This window comes from Macaca thibetana, chromosome 5 (genome assembly GCF_024542745.1).
Source record: "Macaca thibetana thibetana isolate TM-01 chromosome 5, ASM2454274v1, whole genome shotgun sequence".
Lineage (NCBI taxonomy): Eukaryota > Metazoa > Chordata > Mammalia > Primates > Cercopithecidae > Macaca > Macaca thibetana.
The window spans coordinates 185279175-185291299 of NC_065582.1; the positions used below are offsets into that span (position 1 = coordinate 185279175).

Below are 12125 nucleotides of genomic sequence, written 5' to 3' on the forward strand. Positions count from 1 at the left end.
AGACTGTCTCAAAACAAAAAATCCAGCACCCCTTTCCTGCAGGCCTCTGGCGGTGCCGGGCACGTCTGCTGCTCTCCTACACCCACCCCAATGACCCCATCTAGTTAAGTGTCATTGTCGGGAGCAAATGCTTTGGAGCTCCCATCATGAGTTGAACATCCCGAATTTAACATAATTCCCATTTCAACTGGGAAGTCCATTTCTTTGCCTCTGTCCTTTACTCCAGGCTCACCAATATTTAGTCATGGGGGCGCACAGACATCGGCATCCAGCCCCGCCCTCCCCTCCTGGTGCCATCTGGAGCCATCAGAGCCACTGCGTGGTGTTCATTACAGATCATTTCTGCTCAGACCACTGAAGTTGGATGGCCGCTCTACCTGTGGCCTTGACCTTTCTGGCAGAATTTTTCTGATGGGTCAAATGTAGTGTGGCTTCTGCTATCATTTTACCACAAATAATGGGCAAGTGGTTTTCTGTTTATTTTATTCTGAATTTCTGAGCATGTGTGTTTTTCTAAACCAGATGAGAAACGGCCTGTGTCCATCTGTCTACCTGTATACACATATGTACATGTGTGGCTGCAAATGTTCTCAGTGATTTCAGAGTTCATGCATGGACCCTTTTCAAAGACCTCCCAGTGGTAACTATCCAAAAACGATGAGTAATGTAAGCTACAATTTATTCACAGTTGGCTTCAGTTTATAAAAACACGCATGGTGGCTCATGCCTGTAATCCCAGCACTTCAGGAAGCTGAGGCGGGGTGATCATCTGAGGTCAGGAGTTTGAGACCAGCCTGCCCAATATGGTGAAACCCCATCTGTACTGAAAATACAAAAATTAGTTGCGTGTGGTGGCGGCGCCTGTAGTCCGAACTACTCAGGAGGCTGAGGCACGAGAATCGCTTGAACCTGGGAGTTGGAGGTTGCAGTGAGCTGAGATTGTGCCAGGGCACTCCATCCAGCCTGGGTGACAGAGCAAGACTCCATCTCAAAAAAAAAAAAAAAATTAAAATATCCAAAATGATCTTCAGTCATTTTCTTGGACTTCCTAACCTCTGGTAGCAAATGGCCACAGGCAGAACCCACATCCTAGTGGGTGAAGACTGAGGGAGCCATCGGGTCCCCACAGGCTGGTGCTCACAGGATACAGCAGGTTGAAGACTTGGGTGCTGGGCCGCCATTGCAGATTTCTGTGCCTACTGCAAGGGAAGACGGAAGATGGTGAGTGGGACCACCTGTGCACACCAGCCCTGTTCGTTCCCTCCTGCTTGGTGTGACCTCTACCAACCCCTGCAGGAGGAACGACAGTGCCTGGGCCTGTGACCAGTTCAAGCTGATTAGCCAGGCTGAGCCTTTCTTAGTGCTTTAGCCCCTGTTGACACTGTGCCCTGATTATGCTCGTCATGGCCTTCCACAGCCCTGAAGTCTCCTTGTTTATGTAGCATGCGATAGCGGGAATAGCATGGGGTAGGGGAATAGCATGGGATAATGGGAATAGTGTGGGGTAGTGAAATGGCATGAAATAGGGGAATAGCATGGGATAGTGGGAATAGCATGGGATAGTGGGAATAGCATGGGGTAGGGGAATAGCATGGGGCAGCGAGAATAAATAGCGTGGCATAGTGGGAATAGCATGGGGTAGTGGGAATAGCATGGCATAATGGGGATAGGGGAATAAATAGCATGGCATAGGGGAATAGCATGGGATAGTGGGAATAGCATGGGGTAGGGAAATAGTATGGCATAGGGGACTAGCATGGAGTAGTGGGAACAGCATGGCATAGGGGAATAGCATGGGGTAGTGGGAATAGCATGGGGTAGGGGAATAGCATGGGGCAGTGAGAATAAATAGCGTGGCATAGTGGGAATAGCATGGGGTAGTGGGAATAGCATGGCATAATGGGGATAGGGGAATAAATAGCATGGCATAGGGGAATAGCATGGGATAGTGGGAATAGCATGGGGTAAGGAAATAGTATGGCATAGGGGACTAGCATGGAGTAGTGGGAATAGCATGGCATAGGGGAATAGCATGGGGTAGTGGGAATAGCATGGGGTAGTGGGAATAGCATGGCATAGTGGGAATAGCATGGGGTAGGGGAATAAATAGTGCAGCATAGTGGGAATAGCATGGGGTGGGGAATAGCATGGGGTAGTGGGAATAGCATGGTGTGGTGAAGAATAGCATGGGACAGTGAGAATAGCATGGGGTAGGGAAACAGCATGGCATAGGGGAATAGCATGGGATAGTGGGAATAGCATGGCATAGTGGGAATAGCATGGCATAGTGGGAATAGCATGGGATAGTGAGAATAGCATGGGGTAGGGAAACAGCATGGCATAGGGGAATAGCATGGGGTAGTGGGAATAGCATGAGACAGTGAGAATAGCATGGGGTAGTGAGAATAGCATGGGGTAGTGAGAATAGCATGGGATAGGGGAATAGCATGGGGTAGTGGGAATAGCATGAGATAATGGGAATAGCATGGTGTGGTGAAGAATGGCATGGGACAGTGAGAATAGCATGGAGTAGGGAAATAGCATGGCATAGGGGAATAGCATGGGATAGTGGGAATAGCATGAGATAATGGGAATAGCATGGTATAGTGAAGAATAGCATGGGATACTGGGAATAACATGGGGTAGGGAACTGGCATGGCATAGGGGAATAGCATGGGACATCGGGAATAGCATGGGTAGGGAAATAGCATGGGGTAGTGGGATAAATAGCATGGCATAGTGGGAATACCATAGGGTAGCTGGAATAGCATGGGATAGTGGGAGCAGCATGGGGTAGTGGGAATAGCATGGGGTAGCTGGAATATCTTTGGGTAGTGGGAGCAGCATGGAATAGTGGGACTAGCATGGGGTAGCGGGAATAGCGCGGGATAGTGGGAGCAGCACGGGGTAGTGGGAGCAGCATGGGGTAGTGGGAATAGCATGCCAAACCTCAGAGCTAAGGTAGCCAATTGCGGGCAAATGGCAAGACCACGATGCCTTTGGGATTTGAACTTGGGGGTGTGCTGACTTGTTACAACTTGTTATATGTGTTTTATAAAGAATGTAACATGTAGTTACTTCTTTAGTGAAAAATGGGGTTCATCGGCTAGGAACAGGAAACTTTTCAGTTCGGGTTTGCTACCAAGATGGAGTCAGCTGCTGCTCTCCCCTGCCGTAGCCCCGCTCCCTGCACCATGGCCCTGTCCACCTCGGGGCTGCTTGAAAGTGGCTCTGCTTTTCTCCATTTTAACTCTGCTCTGCGCCCTGTCTTTTCACTTCGTCTTGGGAGAGTCACCGAGTCCCTGCCCCGCAGGCCACACAGAGCCAGACCTTTCTTGAGGGCCACCCTCTCCTCCTCCTTCTTCTCCTCCTCCAGAGCCTTCACTTTGGCCTCGTACTCATCAGCCAGTGCCTTCCACTCCTTCCTATTGTTCTGCAGTCGGTCGAACATGGGCAGGATCTCTTCGTGGAAACGGGAGAACTCCTGAGGGGGGTCGAGAAGTCACCACGAGTCCTGTCCTGCCTGCTCTCCGAAAGTAAGAGAGCCCTTCCCCAGCCCCTCCCCCTCGTAGGGGAACTGCCTGGCAGGAGGAGGGAGCGCCACGGAGGGGTCACCTTCCCAGCAGAGCCCTACGAAGGGAGAAACCTTGGGGCTGGTGTTGGTGACATTAAAGCCGGGAGCTTTAGGGTGTGAATGCTTAAGCCGCAGTGTTGCAGGGAGAGGAACCCAAGAATGAGCAGAACAGCTCAGAGGGTGGGGGCAGGGTGCTGGCCAGAGGAGTGGTGGGCGCAGGTGGACAGCAGGCCCTGCAGTGCCTTCTCCCGTCCCTCCCCCTGACATACGGCACACATCATGCAACACACCACACGTGTGTACTCGCGCACATCACACATGGAGTGTGGCGGGGTGGGGAAGGCAGTGGGGGGCACCTGCAGTGGGGTCGTGACCTGCGGCCACTTCAGGCCCAAATATCCTCCCTTGTCCCACCTTCTCCCTAGCACTGATGACCCAGGGCGGGGAGTGGGCACGTCCCGCTCCAGGACAACTTCATGTGGAACCCATGGCATCCTCCTTGGGGCGTGGATTCCATCCCCAGGGAGAGCAGCCGGAGGCAGGTGGCTCTTGTGGGCATCACACCGGGGCCCCACGGTCAGACCCCTGCCCCAGCGAGTCTCCCCCTCAGTGCCCGCCTTGCATCTTTGGAGACTCAGCTGGCATCGGACTGTGGCAGATTAGCAGGGATGTGGCTCCTCCTGCTTTTCCAAACGCCACTGCGGGCAGGCACACCAGCAGACAGGCCGACCCAGCCCCGCCTCGAGGGTTCACAGACATGGGACGAATGAACCCACAGGGCTGCAGCCAGGGCCCCCAAAACAGAGTGTGCTGGCTGCGGCGGGGGCCACTGAGGAGGGACTTCTGGGGTGGGCCTGGAGGCCATCGGAGGACATTCTGGGCTGGGAAAGGGCTCAGAGCTTCCAGGGGCGCAGCAGGGTGAGGACGGGCTGGGGCACTTGTGGGGGTACGGACACTGATGTTCCTCCTCGAGAGCGGCATGAAGCCAGCACCGGCATCCCTGCTCCAGTGAGGACGCCCGCCAGGCCCCTGTGTGAGTCCACGCGACTCCAGCCCACGCCCCCTTGCCTGCTCCCAGCCACACTGCCCCAGTCACCTCGGAACACCCGTGAACCACGAACCTTGTACACGAATGTGCACACGAAGTCGATGAAGCCCACTTGGAGCTTGGGGAGCTCGGCCGCCTTGTTTCGGTCCATCATAGGCTGGTGGGAGGAGCAGAGGGCGGGAGAACAGTGACAGGGAGGTAGCTCCTTGGACCCCGCCCAGCCCCCTGACCCTGCGACACAGATGTGCTTATGGAGACACAGCCTGGGACGGAGCCTGCCCGACAGAAACTGCCTCTCGGGAAGGGAAGCTGACACCCTCCCCCTTGGCCAGCTGCTCCACAGCTCCTAGGGACTGTGGGCAGCTCCTTCCCACAGCTGCTGTTGGCTCCAGCCCATGGTCCCCTGAGGGCCGCTCCCTCTTGGCTCTGGGGACCCTTCTTGCAAATGGGGAGAGGCAGGGAGGGGGATGGCACTGTACACAGTGCCGAGCCTGGACAAGCTGCACTGCCCAGACACTTGGCTGACCAGGACCTTGCCATGCACTCGCCTGGGGCAGACAGACGTGCTCTGGAGCTGTTTCTAGTGTCAGACCCTGAGTGCCCTGAGCTATCTGTCAGTCCCCTCACAGCCTCCCCATGGAGGGTGAACCACACAGGACTCTAGAGGCCGGGTCCAGGGGATGAACCTGCTGCCTGTCCTTCCCCTGTGGGGCTTTGCTGACCAACCAAGGCCCCCTTTCCTGCCGAGGCTGCATCTGGCCTAAGCCCTCTCCACTGCAGGCTCCAGACAGCCCGTCACCACCCACTGGAGCAGGTGTGTGAGAAAGCACAGCTCCCACCTGGTCCACGTGGGGCTGGGGCAGCCCTGCCTCTGCTGTTCCCCGGCGCCTATCCTACCTCTCCCATTTGCTGGCGCCTCTCCTGCTGCCAGCAGGTATCCAGACCCTGCTGCTAACCTGAGGACCCTGGCATTGTCCATCATACCACAGCGTGGGCCCGGGACACTCCCCATGCGTTCTCTGCCCCAGCACCCTCCCCAGGGCTTTCCTGGGGCATGGCTCGCGGCCCCGCTGGGGTTCACCTGCAGAGCTGTCTGGACCCAGAGGCTCTTGGTGATGAGCCAGTGGCCCTCGTTCCTTCAGTGCCAACGATGTCACCTCTGCATAAGCATCGCTCAAGCCACAGCTGCACCCAGATCCGAGCCACCCATACGCATGTCACGTGACCCCACAAACTGAGATAAAGCCCCAGGACCTCAGAACCCCCTGCCTGACCCCTAGCCAGGACCTGAGGCTCCCGAGGACCAAGAGGGGTCTCTAACGCCCATTTCAGGAGTGGAAGGTTCCAGAAGCAGCACTCACAATGGGCTGCTGATCCAAGACTGTCCTTTCCAAGTCACCTTGCTCCCAGAACTCAGCAGCCACAAGGAGTGCGACCTGGAGGCACAGGAAAGCAGCTGTCTGTGGAGCTCTGAGCCCATGCGGAGGGGCCTGGTTCCGCCCCGTGAGGCTCTGAGCCTCGAGCCTTGATCTTCTCCTCCCCAGACCCCCAGGGTCCTCACCAAACAGGGCTCTGGTTGGGCACACTGCAGCACCCCCACCCTTGCCACCCTGGCCTGGCCCAGAGGCGGAGGAGGAGGCAGCCCTCAGCGCTCCTTGCAAACAATGGTCTTTCGTCTGCGAGGCTCCCATTGCCCCCCACCTCCCCCGCCAGCAGTCCCCTGTGCTGAGAGGTGCGGACTCTGGGTCTGGAGGGCCCTGTGTCCTAACCTTGCTCTGGACTTCCCAGGGCTTGGTGATGGCAGAGAGATCACAGGCTGTCATCATCATGGCCCTACAGACACACAAGCCAGCATGAGTGCTGATGGGCATGCATGCTGATGGGCATGAGTGCTGATGGGCATGTGTGCTGATGGGCATGAGTGCTGATGGGCATCTGCTCAGGGCAGGTGGTCTATATGTGTTTTCTTTTTTGAGATGGAGTCTTGCTCTGTCACTTAGGCTGGAGTGCAATGGTGCGATCTCAGCTCACTGCAACTTCCACCTCCCGAATCTCGTGCCTCAGCCTCCCGAGTAGCTGGGATTACAGGCGCCCGCCTCCACGCCCGACTAATTTTCATATTTTTAGTAGAGACGGGATTTCACCATGTTGGCCAGGCTGGTCTCGAACTCCTGACCTCAGGTGATCCACTCACCTTGGCCTCCCAAAGTGCTGGGATGACCAGCCTGGGAAGGCGCTGGCTGTGAATCACCATTTTACAGGTGAAAAAGTGGAAAGTCAAAATGAAGTAAGTTATTGCCAAGGGCTACAGACCAAGGCAGTACCTGTGCGCTCCCCACCTCTGCACCCTCTCCCTGAGCGCTGGGGGGAAATAAGGACGGTGCATTTGTTTCACAGGCCTCTAGGAGCTGCCCCAACCGGCTCTTCCTGCTCCAGAGCGTCTGGGGAGGGCTGCAGGGTTAACCAGCTGATGAGTGGGTCCGGTCCCTGCGGGGGAAGGACAGCCCTCGTGCCCCCTCCGCCCGCGCTCACATGACGATCTCCTTCCGGGTGGTCTCCAGGGACAGGTACTCCACCCAGCTCTTCTTGTCCTCGTAGTTCTTGGACTCATCTACGATCTTCTGAAACATCGCTCTCTTCCTGAACCCAGGAACAAGGGAGGTGCAGGTGGGAGCAAGTGTGGAGACCCCGCCCCAAGCGCCCGTCTGCAGGGAGGAGCGCAGCCGGAGCGAGGCCCCATCGGGGTGTGCGGGACCAGCCGGCAGGGACAGAATCCGGGGCTGCGTCCCCCGGGCTAAACGGCCGCTGCGCCCCCGTGTCTGCTGGGGGTCCCAGGCTTCCCGCCCGCCCCGCGAGGCGCCCCTCCCGGGAAGGCGCGCACTTGAAGTACAGGGCCAGGTCCGTGGCGATGATGGCGATGTCCATCAGGTGGATCACGTGCTCGTGCTGCCGCCGGTTCAGGTTCTGGTAGATGTTCAGGGTCTGCAGAGGTCGTGCCCAGCGCGTCAGGCGCCCTGCGGTCACCTCTTGGGGTGCCCGGGGACCCCGCCCCCTCCGCCCCAACTGCCTGTGCCTCTCACGCCCTCCGGCCCTCGGTGGGCGGGACCCCTAAATCCTCCTGCTGCTCAGGGCCCTCCTCAGGGTGCCCAGACCTCCGCCAGCGGCTCCCGCCCGGGGTCGTCGGCTTGGGACGCAGATGGCCTCAGAGGTCACCACCGGGGAGGGCAGGGAGGGGGCCGCTGAGGGTCCAGGTCCTTGGGGGCCACTCAGGGCTTGGCTGCCCCTCATTCCCCCGCTGGTGGGTCCCAGGCCGCTTCCCCCTCGGCTTCCACCCCACCCCACGAGGGGTCCTTTCCAGATGTGGCTCAAGCCCCACAAGCGTCTTCCCAGAGCCTCCGATGCACCTGCCCCCAGCCTCGGCCCTGGGCCTTCTCTGCCGCCCTCACCCAGTGCTCACCCACCCAGTGCTCACCCTCCACATCAGAACCCTGCTCCGCAGGATAAGGCTCTGCGGTCCTGCTCCTGCGGACGCTGCATCCCCAGCGCCCACAGCAGAAACCGAAAACGAGGATACCAACCTCCTCGGAGAGCAGGAACTTCCCAAACTCCAGGTGGTGCCGCTCCAAAATCGAGGAGCCGTGGAGTTTAGCCAAGGGATTCTGGGACCTGTCACACAGGTGGTGGGGGTGAGGCTGATGGGACCTGCCCTCAGCCCACCCTCTGCTCTGCAGCCCCTCCAGATGAGCCCCACTTTCTTTCTTTCTTTTTTTTGAGACAGAGTCTGGCTCTGTCACCCAGGCTGGAGTGCAGTGGTGCAGTCATGGCTCAACACAGCTTTGACCTCCTGGGCTCAAGTGATCCTCCCACCTCAGCCTCCTAAGTAGGTGGGACCACAGGCGTGCGCCACCATACACAGCTATTTTTTTTTTTTTTTAAGTTTTTGTAGAGGAGAGATCTTGCCATATTGCCCAGGCTGGTCTCGAACTCCTGGGCTCAAGCAGTCTGCTCGCCTTGGCCTCCCACAGTGCTGGAGTACAGGTGTGGACCACTGCCCCGGCTGTGGACTCCACTTTCTACATAGTCTGCTATGCGGAGCCTGATTCATGCCAAGGGCGTGGAGTTGATGGAGGGCTAGTTCACACGCCTGCCTGCGGTGCCTACTTCATCTGGTACAGGTTGTTGGTGCCGCGGTGGTCGATGTCGTGGCACAGGCCGGCTGTCACCATGGCGAAGGCCTCCAGGTCTGTGTAGTAGCTCTTCAGTTTGCCGGTCTGTAGAGACAGGGCCGCCTTGCTCACCGGTCCTGGCTCCAGCAGGGTGGGGAGTGGTGAGGGGCTGGGATGGCAGAGGAGTCGGCCCGGGTGCCCTCCAACCACTGCAGACTTGGGGGCGGGGTGTGCGGTGTCAGAGGGCATTGCCCTCCTCCATCCCTCTGCCCTGGGAGGACCCCCATCTCATCCCCTCCGGGTGCATGAGCGCTGCCCTTGGTACTAGGAGGGCCTGCACAACCCTGGTCATTCTGGCAGCCACGCACCATAAGCAGCGTGAACATCGTCTGGGCCACGTTGAAGCCGTGACGCCAGTTGTGGTAGGTGATTCTCCGGTACCCTTTGCTGATGGAGAACAGGAACCGCACCAGGACCTAGGGGAGCCGAGAGGACACAGGGCTCCGGCGGCCAGTGTGTAAGTCGCTAGAGTGGCACATGTGGTTGACTTCATAGTGGAAGCTCTGCTCCGTGCCGTCAACCCCACACCCTGTCTCCTGGACTCCCCGACCTTCCCCAACCCTGCGTTTCCCCCTGGCCTCCGCTGGCCTTCCTGGGTAGGGGCTGCCACATTGGCACCTATGGGGTGGAGCCAGGCAGGGCAGGAGCTGAGAACAGCCCCAGCCTTCAGGGGCTGCCCGGCCTCCATCCGACTGCCTGGCCTCAAGCTGGGAGGAGGACCCCTGGGGACACAGCATATTTTAAGATGTCAGTTTTAGGCATGGACATTTGAATGAGCAGAATGTGTGGGCTGCAGGCTGGGATGGTAGAGCCGACGTCTGCAGGGCAAGAGAATGCTGGTCACTGGGAGCTTTTCCTGCAGCCACTGTGATTTTTAGGGTCAGAAAATTATTTGGAAATATTTTTCATTCTGCAAATATTTCTATACATCTTTTCTTGAGTGTTTTCCCTTAGTATTTAGTAAAATTTATTTTGAAAATGCCGGCCTGCTGCACCTGTTCTCAGAGGGGCATGAGAAAAGAGGATTCTCTTCCTTGGGCTGTGGGAAGCCCCCTGAGATGCAACGTTGGAAGCAGGGCAGAGCAGGAGAACCCAGGGAGGGCACAGAGCTGTGGACGAGGGCTGGGAAAGCCATGGGGTCTCCGAGGAGCGCCGCTGCAGCCAAACCTGGATGGCCGCTTTGTGCTCTCTGTTTAGGTGACGGGATGCCTCCATTTCCTCAGCACCCCACACCAGATCCCCTATGATTGCCGGATGATGTGCCTAATGATCAAATCCCTTGGAACTCCTAATAATAAAACTTTAAATCTATCCATTCACCATCCATCTGCTGTCCACCCATCCATTCACCCATTCATCGACCCATCTATTAATTCATGAATTGACCCACCTACTCATCTATCACTCATCCACCCACTTCTCCTTCCATCCATCCATCCATCCATCCATCCATCCATCCATCCATCCATTCACTTATCCAACCATCCAACTACCACTGGCCCACCCACCCATCCACCCATTTATCCAGCCATCCAACTACCATTGGCCCACCCGCCCATCCACCCATTTATCCGACCATCCAACCGCCACTGGCCCACCCGCCCATCCATCCATTTATCCGACCATCCAACTGCCACTGGCCCACCCGCCCATCCATTCATTTATTCTTTGTTTCTTTCTGCTTACCTGTTTGCCTGCCTTCTTTCCTTCCTTCCTTCTTTCCTTCCTTCCTTCCTTCCTTCCTTCCTTCCTGCTTTCCACCCACCCAGCCACCCATCAATCCAGCCATCCAATTATTTGTTTTATGCTTACTTCCCGTATGCATTTTACCTGTTCTGTGATGAACATGTCTGCCTTCTAAACTTCCTGTGGGATCTGGAACCCCCAATTCCGTCCCCATTATCTCCTGGGGAAACTGAGGCCGTGACCACATCCCCATCCCCACATCCTGGGCGCCCTCAGGGACCTGACTATGCGCCCTGCGGTGTCTCCCACCTCCTGGGGGATCTGGAATTTTCGGACCACGCCCAGCTCGTAGTACATCTGGATGCCACATTTGACCAGGTCCAGTTCAGTGCACTCCAGGTCAGAGAAGTGGAATTCGTAGATGTCAAATGTGGTGGGCCCTGGCAGCTCCTCCTTCTGTGGGAGGGATTGTGGGCTGAGGGAAGTTGGCTTGCCACAGCCCCCACTTACTTCTCATCCTTTCTTCTCTCAGGATCCCCTGTCAAGCCTCAGACACCCCAGGCATCTATGAGGAGACGTGTCATTCCGGCGCTCCAGCCTGTATCCCAGGCTGCTCACACGCCCCCGTGACTCAGCCTCACTCTCCCCTCTTCTACCCTGTGGCCCAAGAGTGAAGAACTTGCCCAGCTGGGTGGACAGGGTGATGTTGTTGAAATAAGAAAACACAAAGGTGTGCACATGAAAAGAAACACACACACACACGGATACAGACACACACGTGACACAGGCACACCTGGACACACGGCCACTCCCGTGAATACAAAGGCACCAGTGTGGACACACAGGCGCACACATGAGCACCCAGGCACACCCACAGACACGCAGGCACACACGTGCAGACTCACACATGTAGGCTCACACACAGCCATGAGGTAACACACACAACAGTGGACTCACTAGCACATTCCCATGCTCGGCCCAAGGCCTCCTCACAAGGCACACGGCCCCGGGAGATTCTGGGTGAATTGCACAGGCAGACACAGGATGATGGGGACACCATGTAATCCCCACACTGATCCAGCAATGGTCTCTGGGAGACACACACAAGCATGTGTCTCTATATACCCATATGCACACACATGCGCACACAATACACACCCACCTGTGCACACATGAGCACACACAAACACCCATGTGTGCGCACACACACGTGCACACACCCCCACATATGTACACGTGCATACTCATATGCATGCACACACATGCACACCCACATGTGCACACACATGCACATAGACATCCACATGTGCACACCCACACATGTGCACATGTGTACACATCTGTGCACACACACACAGACACCCCTGTGTGTGCACACATGCAGATGCACACACACTGGGTGTTGCAGGCACCTAGGCACTCGACAGCAGAAATGACGTAGACGGACACTTAGTCCAAGTCAGGCCCACTAAACATCTGGTGAAGACTAAACATCTGGCAAAGCACAGAGGAGACAGGAAGACACGAAGATACACTCAGAAGTACAGACATCAAACCCACATTCTGGTCATGCAAACACTCAGAGACACAC

At 56.8% G+C, this 12125-nt stretch overlaps 1 protein-coding gene across 1 annotated transcript in view; it reads right to left on the reverse strand.

Moving 5' to 3' along the window:
* Window positions 1-355: 355 nt before the first annotated feature.
* Window positions 356-12125, reverse strand: part of PDE6B (phosphodiesterase 6B) — a 43379-nt gene continuing 31609 nt past the window's right edge. The window contains exons 12-22 of the mRNA XM_050790804.1: window positions 10844-10990; window positions 9157-9264; window positions 8784-8893; window positions 8201-8288; window positions 7504-7604; window positions 7155-7262; window positions 6392-6455; window positions 5984-6058; window positions 4696-4779; window positions 3331-3484; window positions 356-1199 (exon numbers count right to left, since the gene is read on the reverse strand). Coding sequence (XP_050646761.1) covers window positions 1138-1199; window positions 3331-3484; window positions 4696-4779; window positions 5984-6058; window positions 6392-6455; window positions 7155-7262; window positions 7504-7604; window positions 8201-8288; window positions 8784-8893; window positions 9157-9264; window positions 10844-10990 — 1101 coding nt within the window. The 3' untranslated portion in view covers window positions 356-1137. The remainder of the gene's footprint in view (window positions 1200-3330; window positions 3485-4695; window positions 4780-5983; window positions 6059-6391; window positions 6456-7154; window positions 7263-7503; window positions 7605-8200; window positions 8289-8783; window positions 8894-9156; window positions 9265-10843; window positions 10991-12125) is intronic.